This window comes from Tupaia chinensis, unplaced genomic scaffold, assembly GCF_000334495.1.
Source record: "Tupaia chinensis unplaced genomic scaffold, TupChi_1.0 Scaffold140176_1, whole genome shotgun sequence".
Taxonomy (NCBI): Eukaryota; Metazoa; Chordata; class Mammalia; order Scandentia; family Tupaiidae; genus Tupaia; species Tupaia belangeri.
In genome coordinates, this window is record NW_006200055.1 from 129,746 (window position 1) to 150,082 (window position 20,337).

General features: G+C 39.1%; 2 protein-coding genes across 2 annotated transcripts; one reads left to right on the plus strand and one right to left on the minus strand.

Moving 5' to 3' along the window:
- The first annotated feature begins 4,764 nt into the window (after window positions 1-4,764).
- On the plus strand, window positions 4,765-5,721 carry OR52D1 (olfactory receptor family 52 subfamily D member 1). Its single transcript, XM_006162524.1, has one exon. The coding sequence runs from the start codon at window positions 4,765-4,767 to the stop codon at window positions 5,719-5,721; it is 957 nt and encodes a 318-aa protein (XP_006162586.1).
- Window positions 5,722-17,159: 11,438 nt separating this feature from the next.
- Window positions 17,160-19,050, minus strand: LOC102469830 (ubiquilin-3). Its single transcript, XM_006162525.1, has one exon. The coding sequence runs from the start codon at window positions 18,854-18,856 to the stop codon at window positions 17,297-17,299; it is 1,560 nt and encodes a 519-aa protein (XP_006162587.1). The 5' UTR covers window positions 18,857-19,050; the 3' UTR covers window positions 17,160-17,296.
- Window positions 19,051-20,337: the final 1,287 nt, after the last annotated feature.

The following is a 20,337-nucleotide window of genomic DNA, read 5'->3' on the forward strand; positions in this document are numbered from 1 at the left end:
CGCTCGCAGTAAAAAAAAAAAAAAAAAAAAAAAAACTCTCAAAAAAAATTTCAAAATTTTAAGTCTATTATTATAGACAACAAATTATTCTTATATACACACACTATCATAAGCATGAGAATGATCAGAAAGATCAAAGTAAACAAACGAAGTATGATAATGAGCTAACTTCAAGGAGACCAAGCAATAATATTAAATTTCTCACAATTTAGAAAAACTTGTTTATATATTTTCTTTCTTTATTTACTTATTCCATAGAAAGAAAAGACAGGCACAATCAATACGGTCTTCACAGCATGATCCACCCCCTGCCTCAGTCACCCTAAATCACAGGCATGTACACGCATACCTGACCTACAGGGAGATGATGGATGTGACCCAGGACCTTCCCATATGACTTCACCATTATAGAGCATTGCTTTACTGCTGTGTCATGTATTTTTAAATAGACAACAGTGAGTTGAAAATTCCTAGGACATAAACACTCCACAGAATACATGTAAAATAGTGATATCAAAATTTTATTGTAAAATGTCAGTATTTGAGTCTAGCAGGCAAGGTGGTGGTTGAGGTGCTAGACTCTCACATGACCAGTTGTGGTTTGGGTCCCAGATCTGGTCCCAGATCTGGTAGCTTGCTTTCTCACTTTCCTTCTCTTTCTCTCTCTCTTCTCTCTCTCTCTTTCTCTCCCTCTCCCTCTCTGGTGAGTTCGCAAGCCATGCAGCACATTTAAAATAATAACAATGGTAAATAAATTTAAATAAAATAATTATTAAAAAATCAATATTTACATTATATTGAATATTATAGTCTATTCTATTATTTAAACTTTAAATGATAACTTTTAGATGCAAGTTAAAGTTATAAAAGGGGCATATAAATTTTTTTAATTCTCTTAGAAAATACATACAAGGTTTTGAAGATCACTGATTGGAATTAATCTGAGAGGAAACAAGGGAAGAGAATACAATATTTTCTTGAAGCCAAGAAAGAGAAATTAAATAATCCTGGAATGGGGCTTGGGTAGAAATACTCAAGGGAAGAGAATACAATACTTTCTTGAAGTCAACAAAAAATTAAGGATTAAATAATCCTGGAAGGGGGCTTGGGTAGAAACACCCATTGATACAAATATTTGGATGGCTAATGTCATAGGGATGTGGGATTTTGACTAAAGCACCAATGTCATTCCTTAACAGGACTGGTTGTGTGGGCACATAACCTGCACAGTTACAGTGAGCCACACAGAAGAGTCTTAACGTTTTGCTTAATACTCTGCTATTCTCATCATGAAATTCGTAATGCATTTATCTTTGAACACATGTTTTGTATGTGAAATCTGATGGTACAATGGTGTACGTGCATCTTCATCACAATTATTTGCTGTATTACCCACATAAATCTTTCATCCTACTCCCTGAGCATAGAATTCTGGTAGATCCACACAAGTTGAAATTCTAGGAGACCAATAGAAGTAACAAGAAAAGGAGATAAGGAATGAAGAGGAAAAGTAAAAGACCAGAATGGAATATAAGGACCAGCTCCATAGTGAAATTGTTAAGCACTGTGAGTGCATATGTGTGTGACCCAAAACCTGAGGGGATGGAGAAATGGAGAAAAAGGATCGAAGCATGACCAGGCCCAACTAGGGGATGATTTCTCTCTCTCTCTCTCATATATACATATGTACATCTTGTATTCTAAAAGAAAAAAAAAGAATGAAGAATAAAATATATAGGCTAGGCTAGATATTTAATTTCTACTTTCCTTTTAAAGTCATTGAAATTTTCTTTACTAATTTCTTTCTCATTTGTCAACTACTCTTTCTATTTCTCAGCAGTGCCAAAGATCAAACCCCAAGAGGAGGCTGCTTATGTTTTCACACCTGAGCATCACAGAGAGTCAATAAATAAATGCATTTACCAAGCCCCTTCATCAGAGGAGGCCAGAATACATAATCCAGATGAAGGAATTCAACGAATCCAGAAAACGGAAAAGGGATCAGACATTTCAACATAGATTACACATTTAGACTCTTTTATATCTCATACCACACCCACCTGAACCTGCAGAGAAATACAACTTTTACTTCCTTAAACAAAACTGCATTCAAATACATACCTCCTGCTAAGTCTTTGTATGACTACACACTACCACAGCTTCCCACGCACATAATATACCTTTACATAGAGCTCCAACTTCAGTGAACTCAACCTTCAAATGCATGCCTGTCATACAGGTAAGTTTTCTGATCATTTCTCAACCACTATATTTGGTAAACAAACTCAAGAATTAAGTTACTGAGGTCTAGATCTGAGAAGGAAACTCAAAGATTCAGTTATGAAAAGACAACCCTGAGAAAATTTTGTGAGGATGCCTCTGTTGTGAACCCAAGTGGTACTCCACTCAATGAGCCTTTCCCATTGTTTCACAGAAGGAAAAATTTAAAATCTATTCTTGTGATCTTTCTCATCCTCACATCCATAGAAGCTCACAAGTAGTAACCATCTTATAGAAATTTTCTTTAGAGGACAAGAATAGGCCAGGAAGGGGGAGGTAGAAGGAGGATAGCTGTGATCTCAGCTCACCAGACTCCATCGTCCAAGCTTTTATCCAGTAGTGTCTCAGGCCAGTGCCAAGGTTGAGCCTCAGATCAGCTGTATCATCATAGAAAATCTTAACACAGATAGGAAATAAGGCCTTAATTCTGTTTAAGGACTTCAGATAATAAGTAAAGTCATTGCAGCATTAGCAACTGATATTAGTCAAAATGCCTTGTTTGAAAGAGATAGAAATCCAGGTATTGGTCACAGTAATAAGCAATAGAATGAAATAAGAACACCAAACTGAGTCAGAAGATATAAGACCTAATTTCATTTCTGTAAATGATGTGGTTATGATCTAAATCACATCGGTTCACCCTTGACATTATTGTCTAATCTTCCAATTTTTTAAGTGTATAAATAACTATTACACTTTCTTTCCTCCAAAGTAAATGTTGATAAGAGATACAGATCTCATTTAGTAAAAAAAAAAAAATAAAATGAAAAACAAGGGAGAAATTATTTGGGGCTTCCAAACTTATAATTCCATAATATTAATCTTTACTCAGCTACAAAATCTTGTAAAGTTAGTATGCCAGGTGATGCCGTTCTCAACTTAGAGATGAAAAACTGAGGCACAGAAAGGTTTTTTTGTTTTCCCCAATGCCATGTAGTAAGCAGGCAGAAAAGCAGAGGATGCCTTCCTATTTGAGACTGACTGAGATGTAAGAGATTTGTTCAACTAATCTTGTTACAGAACCAAAACTAAGACTCAGGTTTCCTGTCATCCTTCTCAGAATTCTTTTAAGTATTTAATATATTACTGAGAGAATGTATATACACTGGCTATCCCTCTACAGAAAAAGGAGATTCCCTTTCCAGGATTTCGTTATTGTTGGCAACATAGTACACTGAGAAAACAGAGGATATTCCCCTTTGTCTCTCTGTCTCCATGAGTACTTGACATTCTGGTCTGACCACCATATCAAGCCATTACACTGGTGTGCTTGTGCCCCTAACAGCTGTCTTTGCCATCGTTGAAAGTGTTATCTCCTCAGCAATCATATCCAATTTATTGAGTTGTCAGAAAAGTCACGATGCATCTTGGATAGAAAAATACAGAAAAAATACATCATGACTTTTCCGACAGCCCAATATTTCATGTTTTCTTCTGTTATACCCCATAAGTATTCAGATCACCACATATATTCAATTATAAGATATATAAGCATTTTCAAGTTTCCTAGCTTCTTCTTAAGCATTTCAAGTAAGCTATAAAAAGAAGATACCTGGTATATGATGGGTCTTCAAAAGTTAATAGAAAATGTATGTTATGAAAGAACTGTGTATACATTTCAAAGCATTTTTGCAACAAAATAAACTTATACTTTAATTCCATTTTCCACAAATTTTTTGAAGTATCCTCATATATCTGGAAGATATGCTACACAGAGAATAAAGTGAATACATTAACATATCATTCAGTCACAAGCAATGCTATGTTACTAATAACTATCAGAATTGAGTCTTCTGTGAATACAGATCGAAATTTCATGGCAATACCAGTTGTAGCAATATAGGGGTTACAACTGCATAAAGAAACAGTTCTATCCCAGTGGGGCTTTATTAGATAGTGGAAGAATGAAACAAAATAAATTTAAAGATTGCTAAGCATCTGATCAGAAAAAAAACAGAATCTGAGAGGCAGGGAAACTTGCTGTAGAGGTTAAAAAAATTTAAGAAGAGAAAATACAGTAAGACGAATCCATAGGCATGAAAAAAGGCATGAATGAAAAGAAAAGAAAAGAAAAGAAAAGAAAAGAAAAGAAAAGAAAAGAAAAGAAAAGAAAAGAAAAGAAAAGAAAAGAAAAGAAAAGAAATATCCCTGGACTTGGGTAGACTAAAGGTCAATAAATGATGTGTAAACTGTGATGAGAGCTAAATCTAGAAGGGTAAGTTTGGACAGATAAATAGTTTAGCACAATGAATATAGAATTTAAGACATCATTGTTAAATTGAGGAATTAGCAAGTTTAAAATGCATTATATGTGGAATAGAGTCTTTTCAGATTCCTGAACAGATAAAAAGCAGTAACACTTTTCTCAGTCTAAAGAAGATCCTTTCATAGAAAGATCATCTTATGTGAATCAACTAAATCTTTGATGTTACAAGAAAGGCATACCATCACACTTTGGATAGAGCCCCTTATTTGCCGAGAAGGATGTCAGTTTTCAACACCAGCGGTAACAGTCTCCCAGCCACTTTCTTCCTCACAGGGATCCCAGGACTGGAGTCTGTGCACTTCTGGATTGCCATCCCTTTCTGTGCCATGTATCTGATAGCACTGGCTGGAAATGCTGCCCTCATCCTGGTCATTGCCTTTGACACTGCACTTCATGCACCCATGTACCTCTTCCTTTGCCTCCTCTCACTCACTGACCTGGCTCTCAGCTCTACCACCGTGCCCAAGATGCTGGCCATTCTGTGGCTCCATGCCGGTGAGATATCCTTTGGTGGATGCCTGGCCCAGATGTTTTGTGTCCATTCTATCTATGCCCTTGAGTCCTCCGTTCTTCTTGCCATGGCCTTTGATAGATATGTGGCTATCTGTAACCCACTGAGATACACCACCATTCTCAACCATACTGTCATAGGCAGAATTGGCCTTGCTGGAGTATTCCGCAGTGTGGCTATTGTCTCCCCCTTCATCTTTTTGCTGAGGCGACTGCCCTACTGTAGACACCATATCATGGCACACACATACTGTGAGCACATGGGCATCGCTCGACTAGCCTGTGCCAATATCACCGTCAATATTGTGTATGGTCTGACTGTGGCTCTACTGGCCATGGGTCTGGATTCCATCCTCATTGCCATCTCCTATGGCTTTATACTCCGTGCTGTTTTTCGTCTTCCATCCCGTGATGCCCAGCACAAAGCTCTGAGTACCTGTGGATCCCACCTCAGTGTCATCCTGGTTTTCTACATTCCTGCCTTCTTCTCCTTTCTCACCCACCGCTTCGGTCACCACAGAGTCCCCAAGCATGTGCACATCTTTCTGGCCAATCTCTATGTGCTGGTACCTCCTGTTCTTAATCCCATTATCTATGGAGCTAGAACAAAAGAGATTCGGAGTCGGCTTCTAAGACTGTTTCATCTGAGAAAAACTTCAATATAATTTCTGAGAAGTTCAAGATAAGAAAAAGAAGTGGGTATGATGGCTGTATAGATGCATTAAGATGGATGAGAAGTATGATATGAGAGGAATGAGTTTACATGGTAGGAAGCTCTGGCAAAAAGCACAGCAGCCTAATGAGGTGGAGATATCAATGATTACACTGAACTTACCATTTTCTGAGGCTCCTTGAAAAACTCTATATAGACCATAAACGTGATAATATTTTTACTTTTGTCTCAAGAATGATGATGACTTACTAAGAAGCAAGTGGCTCCTGGTCTTGAGAGAAATCTGAATCTCATAGTCCTTTGTGTGTTGAAGTGAAAAGAAAAAGAACAGTAAAGAGTGAATTTTAATCTGAATGATGCCACTTTGGATAGTGATTAAAAGCACAAAGTATGGTCACAGTGTCTGGGTTTGAATCCTGGCTCCTTCACTTACTAGTTTTATGACCTTGAGCATGTGGCTAGATTCTTTTTTGGCTGACTGTTAAATAGGGGTAATGATAATATCTAATGCGTACTGTTGTGATGACAAATAAATGAGTTAATAAATGTTAGAAAACATAAGATAGTACTTGACATGTAAGCTACTGAATAAATAAATACAAGATTGAAAAGTCTTGTAATTTCCCTAAACATTATTGGTCAATTTATTTAGGCTATCTAAGTATTTTTTTTTTTACATGATCTCACCTCACAGGATTATGGTAATAACTATTAGGTTTTCAAGAAAGTCGTGTCGTATTTTTCTATGTCTCTCTATGCAAAAATGTGTCACAACTTTCCTGTTGTGACCCAATATATTACATAACAGTTCTATAATATTTAGACAGTGCTTGAGAAATGGTTAGTGCTTAATGAAACTGTATTTTCTCTCATTTCTCCTCCTGTAATGCATTTGGAAGTCCTTTTCATCTTAGCTATAAATCCTTATGGAAGATTAAGGGGATGCAGTTGTAAATTATACAAACAACTCCATTAGTACTCCTCTATGTATTCAAAAATATTGGTATATTTTCATTTTAAATTTTCATTTTAAATATTTTTATTTTAAGCCTGTGGTTCAGAGGCTAATAGTCTAAGGTTTTATCACTTATATGGACAACATCTCACATATTATACAGTATTTTATAATGAAGAAAATATAACATCTGGGTTGGCCCCATAGGCCAGTAGTTAAGAGAGCCCGATCTCATATAGGGTGCCTGTAATTGGAATCCTATATCTGAAGGCTTAGAAAATATGCCAGGCATGTGTGCATGCATGCCCAAAATCTTGACAAGATGGAAAAATGGAGAAAGGATTGTGGCATAATCATGCCCCATTTGAGAGAGGTGCTTTTCTTTCTCTTCCCCTCCTCTCTCTCTCTCAGTCTCTCTCTGGCAAGCACACATACCCTCTGGCAATTAAATTAAAATATACATGAGATCTAGGTCCAGATGGACTTAAATATTGGCTTCCTAATTTATGAGCTGCATGACTAAGGCATCACATTTAACCTCTTCAGAGACTTAGTAAAATATTTATTATATGTCTAAAGCAAAGCAAGCATTTAATGCAGATTGTCAGAAGTTGGTAGTATTTAGCTAATAATTTTTAAATATATAAAGGTAAGGTATTTTTTAATATCTACTTGACAAAATAAGCTGTAGTGTTTATTTGCTTCTAATTGATTACCATTACCACTTTAAAATTTCATGACAGTTGGCATTGTATCTGCACCTTACACAAAAACAATCAATAAAAATTATGTGAAATGTATTATGGGTCATACTGACATGTATCATATTCTTTGTTGAATTAATGAATAAATATGTGATGTTTTAACTATACTATTGTTATGTGTAAGGAATACAGGAGGTCTAGCATAGTGTCTGACACAGAGCAGATATTCAGCAAGGTGATTTTGTTTGTCTATTTATATTACTCTGAGGCTGTTTAGACAGGGCACATCCAAAAGGATCAGAACAGAGTTAAAGAAGATTTTTTGTTCTTTTTTTTTTTTTAATTCAGGAAAGCAATTAGAGAAAAAGGATCATGAAGTCTACAGTTGAGATAAGAGGGGAAGGTCAACCCTGGTTACAGAGACCTCCAAGTCACACTATATAGGCAAATGTATGCACCAGCACCAGTCATGTCTTGACTCAGAGAAGTTCAGAGAGAAAGACAAGAGGAATGGAACAGAGATTGGAGAAGAAGGAGACAGCTGAGGAATTAATTACAGAGCTAGAGGAAGTGGATGTGATTAGATTTCCAGGAGGCCTTAAAAGCCAGGCCCAAATCAGAAGACATGAGAAGCCCTTAAAAATTTCAGAAATTAATCTGTACTGGAACAGTGGCAAATCAATCCCAATCAGTTGTAACTGAAGTAAAATGAGGTTGGTGGTTAGCAAAAGGAGACAAGATTTCCTTAGATGATACTTCTCTGACTTCCACAACCAGTATTCAGTATCAGGCTTCCCTAAACAGGCATACTATGTCTTTATATATGTACTCAAAAAAGAAATTCTACTTTTGAGGATAGACAGTCTTACCAGTGCTCGTAATTTAGTTTTCTGTGTGGACCTGATCTTGCTAAGACTGTTACCTGAGAGTCTTGAGTAACTGATCTCCTGTACCACTGTGAGATAAATAGGTGCAATTATATAAATAATGTCATAAAAAATAGGCACACTTGCCAGATTGCAGAGAAGAGTTTACAGTAAATCTATTTCAGAATTCTGCCTCACTGAAACCAGCAGTTGTCGTAATGGCTATGTTGTTAGACTCCCATGTAGTTGACCATGGTTTGAGTCTAGGACTCGGTGGCTTAAACTCACGCCAGGCATATGTGCGTGCATGGCAAAGATCCTGAGAGGAGACTGGAGGAGAAGGAGTTGTGGTATGACCATCCCTCCTGGGAGCAGGGGGAATTTCTTGCTTTCTCTCTCTCTCTCTCTCTCTCTCTCTCTCTCTCTCTCTCTCTCTCTGTGTCTTTCTATAGGGAGTGCACCATGCACCCTATAGCAAAAAACTTAAAAAAAAAAAAAAATTCCTGCCTTACTAAGTACGTGCTTCTTTTTTTCCCTAATGTTTTCCCTAAGTCTAGCTGTTTCCCTTTGTGCTAAGGGAGATCATCTATCTGAACACAATTTTAAGTGATTCAGCACTGTCCAGACCCTGAAGAACCACCCTGTCAGATTATCTCCAATGCCACAATGCATTTCCAGAACCAAATTTCACTCCACCCCACTACTCCAAGGTATTTGTCTCTTTAATAAAACACACATACACACACACACACACACACACACACACAGGTTCTTGTATATGTATGGTTCAAAAAGTAAATTCAATTCTTCTTTTTGAACCCGGCGGGGGGGGGGGAACTCTTCTTATTCTCGTTCTCTTCCCTTCACTCCAAAGTCATGTTATTTTATTTTATTTCAATGTTCTAGTACAATTCTGAGCATCATGAATTCTGAGCATTGATGTGTTATTATTATAAATGTACTATAGATAATTAATTCATTTTAGTTTGGATTATTCTCTGATATTTTCCTCTACAATTGAGAATCTAAACTACTCAAGAATTGAAACATAATCTTTCTCCATCTGTGTCACGAAAAGATAGGATACACTTTCTGCACAGTGATTTTAGAAAAACTGGTTGATTTTATTGTGAAATAGGATAAAAGGAAAAACACAAACTTTGGAATCCAAGCACTCAAGTTCTTATATCTTCATCAGTCACAGACTGAGAAAAGTACAGGCCCTCAAGGTGGCCCCATAGCCTAGTGGTAAATGGAACCAAACCTCACATGGATGACTGCAGTTTGAATCCCAGCTCCAGCAGCAGGAAAAACATACCAGGCACGTGTCCAAAATCCTGACAGGATAGAGAAACAGAGGAGAAAGAGAGTCCTGTCTCAGTGCTGCTGTTTTCTCATGAAAAGTAAAAAAAAAAAAATCTTCAGAAGAATGTGCAAATAGGAAACAATATATTACAGTATAATAAGCAAGAGGAACTCAGTAATATGGCATCACCCAGGGAACACAGTAGATTGAAGAGATCAAAAAGAGCACGACTGGTTGGTGCTTTCTCTTCTTCTTCTTCTTCCTCCTCCTCCTCCTCCTCCTCCTCCTCCTCCTCCTCCTCCTTCTTCTTCTTCTTCTTCTTCTTCTTCTTCTTCTCTCTCTGTCTTTCCTCCTCCGCCTTCTTCTTCTTCTTCTTCTCTCTCTGTCTCTCTGTGTCTCTGTCTTTCTCTGGTAAGCATGAATGCCTTCTGGGAAAAATGAATAAATAAACCTTCACCATAGTTGCTTCTTCACCTGTATAACTGAAAATTTTGTCTTAGTGTTTAAAAGGATCAATGTGGCTGCTATTTCAAGCAAAAAGATGGAGGGGGTAAAGACAGTAGCAAGGATACTGTTTAGAATGCAATTATAGTGATTTTGTCAGAGTAGTTGCAATGGATATAATAAAAGTGGTCAACTTCTTGGTATACTTTGAAGCAGAGACCATAGCATTTAACAGAAAGTGGATGAATATGAAAGATGTGATGTAAAGTGAAACAAGCCAGACTATGAAGGAGAGGCATTCTATGTCTTTCATGGGATTTTATAATAGATTGACTCTTACCAATAGAGAGAAAAGTCAAGGACACCTATAAGGTTTTCTATCAGAAAAACTAGAAAAGTGGATTTGCCTTTTTTTTTTCTTATAAGACAAAAGAGACTGGAAACTGGACATATTTGTGAGAGAAGGTGATGAGGTCAGCATCTCTAAGGTACCCTAGAGGAAAGACACTGTAGGTTTGGCTACATAAGTTTGGGATTCCAGGGAGGTATCTAGACTGAAAACATAAATTTGAAACCTATCAGTATGTACATGATATTTAAAACTATGAAGCTGGTGACAAAACCAAGGAGATGAAGTAGAAACAAGGACTCCAGCGTTAAAATACTGGGGAGACAAGGATAATTCAGCAAAGAAAACTGAGACTAAAAGGCTTTTGAGATAAGAGTTAACTTTTAAAACGTGTGGAATTCAGAAACATAAGAGAAAGTGTTGCAAGAAAAAGTAGGTGATCAACTACACCAAATCGTAGAATCGCCCAAATATGACTGATAGGCAAGGAGAATGCTGACTGGGGAACAGCCATAGGATTGAGCATAGCAGAGGACTCTGGTTACTCTGACAAGAGTTGACAAGAGTGGTTTCAAACTTTGGAGCAGTATGAGCAAAGGCTTTATTATAGTAGGTCTAAAAGAAGAAGAGAGAAATTGGTGTCAGAAGAAAATATGGGCAATTATTCTGAGTAGTTACTCTTGCTATAAAGGTGAGCAGAAAAATGGGATGGTACATAGAGGGATAAGTGGCTATAAGACATTTTTTTTTCTTGTTTTTCTTGGCGTATTCATTTTCAGATTGGAAAATAACAGCATATACATTGTAGGAATAAGCCATTATTCTTACAAGAAAAGCAAAGATTGATGATGTAGGAAGATGAGGGCAACTGTCTTTGAATAGGTAAGAGAGAAAGGAATCTAATAGTATTCTAGTGGAAGAGTTAGTTTTAGGTAACAATTCCCTCCACAATCACAGAGCAGCAGGCAGAATGAATTGGCACAAATGCATATAAGTAGGTGTATGTGAATGTGAGAACTCACGGGTGTTGCTGTTTTCTCATGAGAATGAAAAAAAAAAAGTCTTCGGAAAATGTGCAAATATGAAAGAAGGTGTTGCAGTTAAATAAATAAATAGAGTGAAATAATGTGACATCATCCAGGGAATGCAATAGATTGGCAAGAAAATATTTTTAAATGTTCTGGCTCTGTTAATAATATTAAGACCCACTAAAAGATTAAAAGAAGAGTCAGGCTAAGAAATATTCACTGGATTTGGGACCAGCAGTTGGCCTATGGCTATGTTGCTGGACTCTCATGTAGTCGACCACGGTTTGAGTCCCAGATCCAGTGACTTAAACTCACACCGGGCACGTGTGCATGCATACGCAAGATCCTGAGAAGAGAATGGAGGAGAAGGAATTGCAGCGTGGCCATCCCCCTTGGGGATGTGATTTCTTGCTTTCTGTCTCTGTCTTTCTGGCAAGTGCATGTGCCCCTATAGCAAAAACCTTAAAAAAAAAAAGAAAGAAAGAAAAGAAAAGAAAAGAAAAAAAGAAAAGAAAAGAGAAAAGAAATATTCACTAGATTTAGCAGTGAGGAGACTATTGCTGACCATAGGGAAGGTGATTTCTGTGGCTAGGTGGGCAACTCCAGATGCCAACAACAAAATTATAAAAGTCAACACAATATAAGGAACAAGAGAGAAACATTTCTGAAACTGAAATATACAGGAAGAAAGGACGTCTTACAGAAAGGAAACAAAGAGAAAGACGTTTTGCTTATTTACTTAATGGTGACAAATGATGACAAGCACTGCATACCTCTCATCAGTATTGGACCTCCCTCAAAAGCACGATGACCAATGGCCCTCACAACCTAGAGTCTCCAGAGGCTGAATATGAAATGCACACACTAGGCACATGTAATAATGACACCCAATACTGCCCCATGGGACTTGGAACCCTGATGCTTACAAACAAGATCTGTCCTTCATCCTCAGACCTCTACAACCCATTCTGAGGGAACTGAACAACAAGGAAACATCTAGAGAATCACAAGAGTGGTAGCAATGATGGGCAAAATTTCAGTTTTTTCAACAGCAGCTCCTCATCCTTCTATTCTCTTCCCAGGTTCAGAGATTAGCAAGGGCAATGACCAGGATGAGGGCAGCATTTCCAGCCAGTACTCCCAAGTACATTGCACAAAAAGAACATAAGAAACAAAAGACATAGGGAACCAGCAGTTAGCGTAATGGCTATGTCGCTGGACTCAAGCCAGGCACGTGTGCGTGTGTGCCCAAGATCCCGAAAGGAGAATGGAGGAGAAGGGATTGCGGCCTGACCATCCCCTCTGGGGTGATTTCTCGCTTTCTGTCTCTCTGTCTCTGTCTGGCGAGTGCACGCGCCCTATAGCAAAAAAATCTCTCCAAAAAAAGAAAAAAAACAAAAGAAAAAGAAATAAAAAAGAAACAAAAGACAGAAATTACACACATTGTTTTTTGAAAAAAATATGTATACATAGATGATTAATGTAGAGAACTTATATTAAGTTTATAAATTTTGTCACTGCAATTATAGTTAAACAAAAAGTTATGAGCAAAATAGTGAACGCTCCATATTAAAAGTATAGACAAATGTGGGGACCAGCAGGTGACGTGGTGGTTAAGGTGCTGGACACACTCCCACATGGCCAACCACGAGTTGAGTCCTGGACCTGGCGGCTTGCTTTCTCACTTTCCCTCTCTCTTGCTCTCTGTGTCTCTCTCTGGCCAAATTAAAATAAATGAATGAATAAATAAAATTTTAAAAATATATATAGACAAATGTTTTGTAAGAATACCATGTGTACCAATACTTAATTTTTTTAATTGTCAAATGAGCTCACATCTTGCTTTTTCATTTATTTAACTTAGGTTGGATTGATAACAATGCTACTTGCACACAATAATTCTGATTAAATTATTTTTGTATATATACATTTGTATATATTTTCGTATATGTAAAATTGAGGTGTGGTATTTCTGAAATTTCTGACAGTACCAACAGCTTTCCCACAGAAACATATTTTACTTATTTATATTGTTTTCATTAATGAAGTATTATAATAAATTTGCAATTAAAGTCAAGTTCTCAATAATGAAAATCAGGATAAATCACACAAAAATCTGGATAAAGATTTTTAAAAGTAGAAGAAATAACAAGTGCTAATATTTAGAAAACCTGAGTGCTACTGCCTACTGGGTGTATCATAAATTCTAACATCAAGATTTTTTAGTGTGAGTAGTCATTACATATGTTATAACTTATCCTTATAAAATGGTCTATTTTAAACTTTACCTTTCAGTCTGATTTAGTGTAATGTTTTAGAATCATTCTTTGAAAAATAAGATACCAGCCATGCATCTTTAAAAAAAAAAAAATAGAAAGAAAGAACAAAAGGAATTGTATACTGTGGAGTGAAAATGTGGCACAGTGGTTAAGGCTCTGGACTCCCACACTGCTGACTGAGGTTCAAATCCTGGACCTGGAGGCTTTTGAAACTCATGTCAGGTGCTTGTGCATACAGGCCCAAAATCCCAAGAAGAGAATGGAGGAGAAGCGATTGCAACATGGCCATCCCCTTGGCGGGTGATTTCTCACTATCTCTGTCTGTCTCTCCAGTGAGTACACATGTCTATAAAAAAAAAAATCTCTTTCTAAAAAAAAAAAAAGAAATTGCATATGGTTTGTTATACATCAACAACGAACACATGGTACAGAATTGTTGTTGAGAAGAGATCATTTAATATCTATGCCTTGGGCTCTGATAATATAGGACATGAAAATGTATTCGTATCAATATTTATTTTCTACAGTATTACTACTTCTCATAGATCAATTTGATGTGTTCCATGTTATATAATCTCACTCTAGCTTATGCTTCCACTATATGTCTCAGTGGCTGGGTTTTTAATTGTGTATTGTAATGTGGGTTGATATATGGAGATGTAAGTAGTGTGAAATGCAACCATGCATTATGCCTAGCATTCTTCCACCTTTCCTAAACTTTCTTTAAAGTTTATTTCCTGAATGTGAAAGAAAAAGAGAAAGAAGTACCCCCAACAGGGTTTATGCAAATGAGCCCTGATCTTCCATATGATTTTCAGCATCACAGAGCATTGTGCTACCACTATGCCAGTGCCACTGGGCCACTTTCTTAAACTTTTAATTCTATGTCAGCACTAGTATTATAGAAAGGACTTACTTTGGCAGAGTTCCCCAACTCTCTTCTCCAATTCTGACTTTTCTGGGAGATCCTAATTTCCTTTTGTCCATCCTTGGAAAATAATCAGGGATACAGGGACCACACAGTTGCTAACACTTTGAGGGATCCAGCACTGCACTGGACTTTAAATATAGCATTGCACAATTCTCCCCCAAGATTTTCCCTTATTGATCAAAGCCTGAATTCACCTTCACCACAGACAAAAGACAGATGGAGGATTTTTTAGCGTTGCCAGCTTATTCTACTCCTTGAAGTTCTGATTTTGTCTCTTTTATCATCCTAAAGCTTGAATATGGTAAGTATCCCTCGAGGGACAGAGGGAGTGATTTGTACAAGCCAGTTGGCTACTATCAGATAGGCACCCGAAAAAGTCATTTAAAATAATGCTAATAATGTCTCCCACCCCACTCAGTAATCTGGTCACTAAGACCTGTGAGTTGAAGGAAGGGGAAGCATACTTTTCAAATTCAGAACACTGCTCTTTCCATAAACACTACTCACGCCTCTGGAACCAAACATAGTTCACTGACCCCAGAAATTGGGATCACCATATTAGAGATATGAGAAAATGAAGAGTGAACTGTGTATCAGGCACATCAAAATGAAGTCCCAGGGCCAGCAACCTCTTGGTGGAGGTTAAGGTGTTGGATTTCCACATGGCCATGCTTTTGTCCCAGACCTGGAAGCTTGAAAATCATGCCAGATGAGTATGTGTACATGCCCAAAATCCCAGGAAGAGTCTGGAGGGGAAGGGAGTGTGGTGTCATCATCTTTCTGGGGGATAATTTCTCACTTTCCTCTTATCTCTCTCTGGTATACACATTCCCAATAGCAAAAAAAAAATATTAAAAAAGAATAGGTACCAGAGATATTTGGTCTACAATCCCTGACCTTTACAACTTTTGGGACTCTTGTGCTCAAAAACATCACAATGCAATTAAGTCACAATGTCTACCTCAAAGAGGTTCACACACCCCCTCACCCCCAGCACTCAGGAAGCATGAGACTCAACTGTTCCTTAGCTCAGACTCGATTAACCCCTGAGTCTGACTCCAAATTTTCAGTTCTTGGTTTCTTCTTAAGTAAGAACCCACAGTGCTCCTCCGCCCATACCCACAGTCCATCTTTTCATTAGCTTTCATTTTCAATACATGTTTGCATTAAGCCACCATCACTTTCTGGGGGATGAAATGTCTGCCCACTTTATGAGTAGTAGCATCACTAATAGATCAGCAGTTTACAGGAGAGTGACTGGGTGGATTGAGAAAGTGTCAGTTACTCTCACTGAGACATAGTGAACATAAAGTAAGAACAAGCCAGGGAAAAGACACTGAACTAACTATATTTGGACATGCTGAGTCAGAAATTTCCCTGGGATTCCCCAAAGGAAGAACAGTTAGGTGTGTAAAGTACAAATCTCAGATATTTGGAAAAAAGCCAGACCTTTGGAAATGGCCAAACAGGGATAAAGAAAGAATTGTTATACTTTCAGCAAGCTCCACTCTGTAAGAGTATGGAGAAGCAAACAGATTTAAGGAAGACGCTTTGAGAAACAGCTCATTATGTCAAATTGTGCAGGAAATTTGGGAAGATGAGGATGACAATTTTTTTTTTGATTGCCAGAGGACATGAGTGCTCACCAGAGCAAGACAGAGAAAGCACGCCTCCATGGGTCATAGTCATACCACAATTCCTTCTCCTTCCTTGCTTGACCTCATCAGGATTTTGATCATGTACACATGTGAACCCAACATGTTTTTCAAACTGCAAGGGCCAGGATTCAAACTGCAGTCAGCTATGTGGGATCTGGCTCCCTTAACCATTGGACCACAGGACTGGCTCAAGAGACAATTTTTAGAAAACGTCTCTATCTTACTGAGGGTAAATCCCTGACTGTAGAGGATGGTGAAATATCACCATTGGAAGGGGAGACACTTTAAAGAAATTTAAAGTCAAAAAGAGAGAGAAAATTTAGTAGTTACTTAGGCAGCAGAGTCAAGCATTATGTAAGACAAAAGAATCTTGGGGCTAGCCCTGTAGCCTCGTGGTTAAGGTAGACAGATCTCACCATGGTGCAAATGCCAAACTTGGGGGCTTAAAAAGCATGCCAGGAGCATGTATGTGTGTGTTTCAGACCCTTACTGGATGGATATGGAAGTGAAGGGATTGTGGATGCAATCAAGGCCCATTGGAGGATGCTCTCTACTTCTTTCCCTCATCTCTCTGGTGAGTGTGTGTACCCCTTGGCAATTAAAAACAAAAACAAACAAATAAAAAACAGGAAGAGGCCTGTTGAGACTTTTCAAGTAGTGGGAAGATGGTGATGGTGAAAGAATCGATTGCCAATTGATCACAGGCAAAAATGCCTAAAAAATTCAAGATTTTACCAACCATGTCCAAAAGACTCTGCACTTAGGGTCAGGAAAACATGTGAAACACAATCCCACAACCATATAACATAGATCAGTCTCTCTCCACATAGCATTCTTTTGCCCACAAGCCCCCAAATTTACATCACACATGTGATCCAAGCAATCTTTTTTAATGCAGAAAAGGCTTGGGCAGTAAGAGAGGGGCTGTCCAAATGTGCACATGATCTGAATAGGAGGAATCCCCAAAATAAGCTAATTCCCCTCCCCTCCCCTTTCCCTTTCTGTTGCTCCCTCTCCACCAGATGTCTTGAAGCCAACTGGAGGGACCTAGGCATGCGGCATCCCCATAAGCCTCTCAATGGCGGCATGGACGTCTCCACCTGTGGCCATCAAGGCCTGCAGGTTGGCATCATGGTTAGCAAAACCCATGGCCTTCAGATGCTCTAGTTCTTTCTGATAGCGACCTTCATTGAGGAAGGATGAGGATACTGAGGACTGGGTTGGCTGGGAGCAGGCCAGAGACAATGCTTGAAGGAGCTGAAGAACAGCCAAGGTGGGTTGCACAGGGTCTGTTCTATTACCTTGTCTCTCACCCCTAGTTTCAGATATACCTCTAGCACCACGTGGTCCAGCTGGATACCATAAGACAGGTCCCAGCCCAGGCACTTCCCTGGACAGTGTCTGTAGACCTTGTTCTATCTGTATCAATGCCTGCAGTGCCCGTGGATTGGTAAGGATGGGAAGTAGTGGCATTCGATGCCGCAGGGGACTGCCAGTTGCCAGCTGGTGTAGCAGAGTTGGATTCTGCTGTAGGACATGCAAGGCTCTACGCAAAACAGAGGGTGAAGGTCTCAGCTGACTGGTTGAAGTGCCTTTCTCTATCGGCTGTTGGCTATCCTGAGAAGGAAGGTCCAGGCCTGAGTATAAGTCTGGTATACCAGTCCTGCATGCTGAATTGGTCTTATGTGAAGTCATGCTCCTGACTTGACCAACAATTCCCGCACTGATCTCTTGTGCCAATGATCTGGCAGGTGCAGAGGTAGAGTAGATGGCCGTGGTGGTATCAGTACCATTATGAGAACTAGCTTCCCCTCTATGAGACTCTGAACCTGAGATGTGATCTTTGGAGGCAGCCAATAAGGCCAGAGTGGAAAGCATTAATTGTTGGATATTAGAGCAGACTGGACCTGGACGCATAGCATTGTCACCACCTGGCACTGCCTTCAAGGCCTCCAACCTCTTTTTGTCTGGTTGTGAGAGCTCTTGTCGAGCTGGGTTCTGCAAGGTTTCCAGAGCCTTGAAAGCTGGCTCACGTTTCTGTACTGGCCTTGAGGATTCAGGAACATGGTTGCTATTAGCTGCTTTCTCATTTGCCACACTTTGAACTTGAGAGTCTTCCAGGAACTGCACTGCAGACTCAGGCGCAGCTATCAGGAATTGAGCCAGCTGGCCAAAGAAGTCAGCCAGATCAGGTGAACTCCTGGCCAGTCGACCCAGTCTAACTAGCAATCCAGCCCCCTCAGAGGCTGATGGTTCAGCACGATGGGTGCAATGGCCTGTAAGGCCTGGTAGAGTTCCAGGACTAGCCGACTCTTTCAAACGGGTCCTCACCACCAAGTGGACGGTAGTGCCATCTAGGATACCACGCTGATTCAGAATGTCCTGATCTCGAAGAATCTTTCCAGTGAAGATGAGCACCAATCGGTCAGTGTCACAGTGAAGGCGTTTGGAGATCTGTTTCTTAAAATGGTGGACACTGCAATTTTCTGCCAGCATAAATTCCTGGCAGTCCTGTGGGGTCTTTACAGACACTCTGATCATGTGTGAAACTGGTTCCCGTCCAGATACCAGTCGGCTGTCCCCTGCTTCTTTCCTAGCTTGTGCCATATTCCCTTGAGAACAGAATGCAGGGCCACCTGAGGACACCGTGGGGCACAGACCTGTAGAAGCCTAGATGTGGCGCTGGGCACACCTGGGAGCAGGGACCAGTAGGTGTCCAGTGATGTCCTCTCACCCCCGTCCTGCAGATGCCACCTCCCAGGGCAGCCCTGTAGCCACCTGGCTCCCATAGGGGTGGCAGCTACTCTTCTCCTGGGGTCAGCCTTATGTCAGATGATGTAAGTAATGAGGTCACAGTTGAAAGGTAGACTTGAATGGGGAACTGAAAAGGTCTCCACTACTTGCCTAAGATTAGAGTCTCTTTATGATTTGATTTAAACAGCAACAGAAAAAAAAATTAAGTCTCTGTATAAGAACATGTTTCATATCAGCCTGTTCCACTGTGGAAAACCCTACATTTCAGTTTGAATAAATAAATAATGTAAATGGCTAAATAAAAAAGACACAGGTCTAAGGGTTATCTTAGGAAGTACTAATTTTGAAGTAGTCATCTATTCTCTACTAAGCACTCACCACGGCCCTTCCGAGGCTTCACATCCTTATTTCTACGTGAACAGAATGAAGATATATATAATTACTCCACCCAGTTTCACTCAGCTTACATTTCTGAGTCTCCAGGTTGATTAATCCACCCAGATGACTATAAAAAAGACACCATCCTACTGCCCAAACAAGAAATTATAAACAAGGCTTTTATCAGAAAAATAAACTGATCTCAAATTTGAGGATCAGAACTGAGACAAGAGAAATCACAAGAATCTTCAAAAGGTTTATGGAAAATGTGTGTTATGACAAATTATGCATGCATTTTTTTGCCACAATGTAAGTTCATATTTTAATTCCATTTTCCTACAATTTATTTGAAGTTCCTAGGTATGAATTGACTATTAGGTTTAAGATGTTAACATTGAGAAGAAGGTTCCACATGGCTCCAGCAAACTAGATTTTTCAGGGAATGAAGATTTTCTACTGATAATTCAGCCTCCAACAAAAGAGCTAGCGGTAGGGAGCCCCACCCCCCAGCACACCCAGCCTTCTATCACTGTTTCTCTGTCTCGGTTCCTGTCTCTCCCTGCTCCTGTCTCTCCCTTTTTTTTTTGTAATTTTTCCTTTTTACACTTTTTTAAAAAGGCGCAGTTTTTCTCTGGCTCTCAGCTCCACCTCTTATCTTGTTAATTATCGCTCTGGTCCTCCCTCCCAGGCAGAAGAAGCCAGGCCTTCAGAAGAAGGTTGCACATGGCTCCAGCAAACTAGATTTTTCACGCGGCGCGCAAGCACGCTGCACAGTTTTCTCTTTTGTGATTTCTTTTTTAAAAAAAAGAACAGTAATTACAATATTTTTTTGTCTTTTTTTTTCTTTTTGTTGTTTCTCTTTTTCATTTTCCTTTTTCTTGTCTCTCCACCCTCCAATATCCATTCATTGTGTTTTTAGACGGATCTAAGAGCACTGTAGCTAAACATCCAAATAC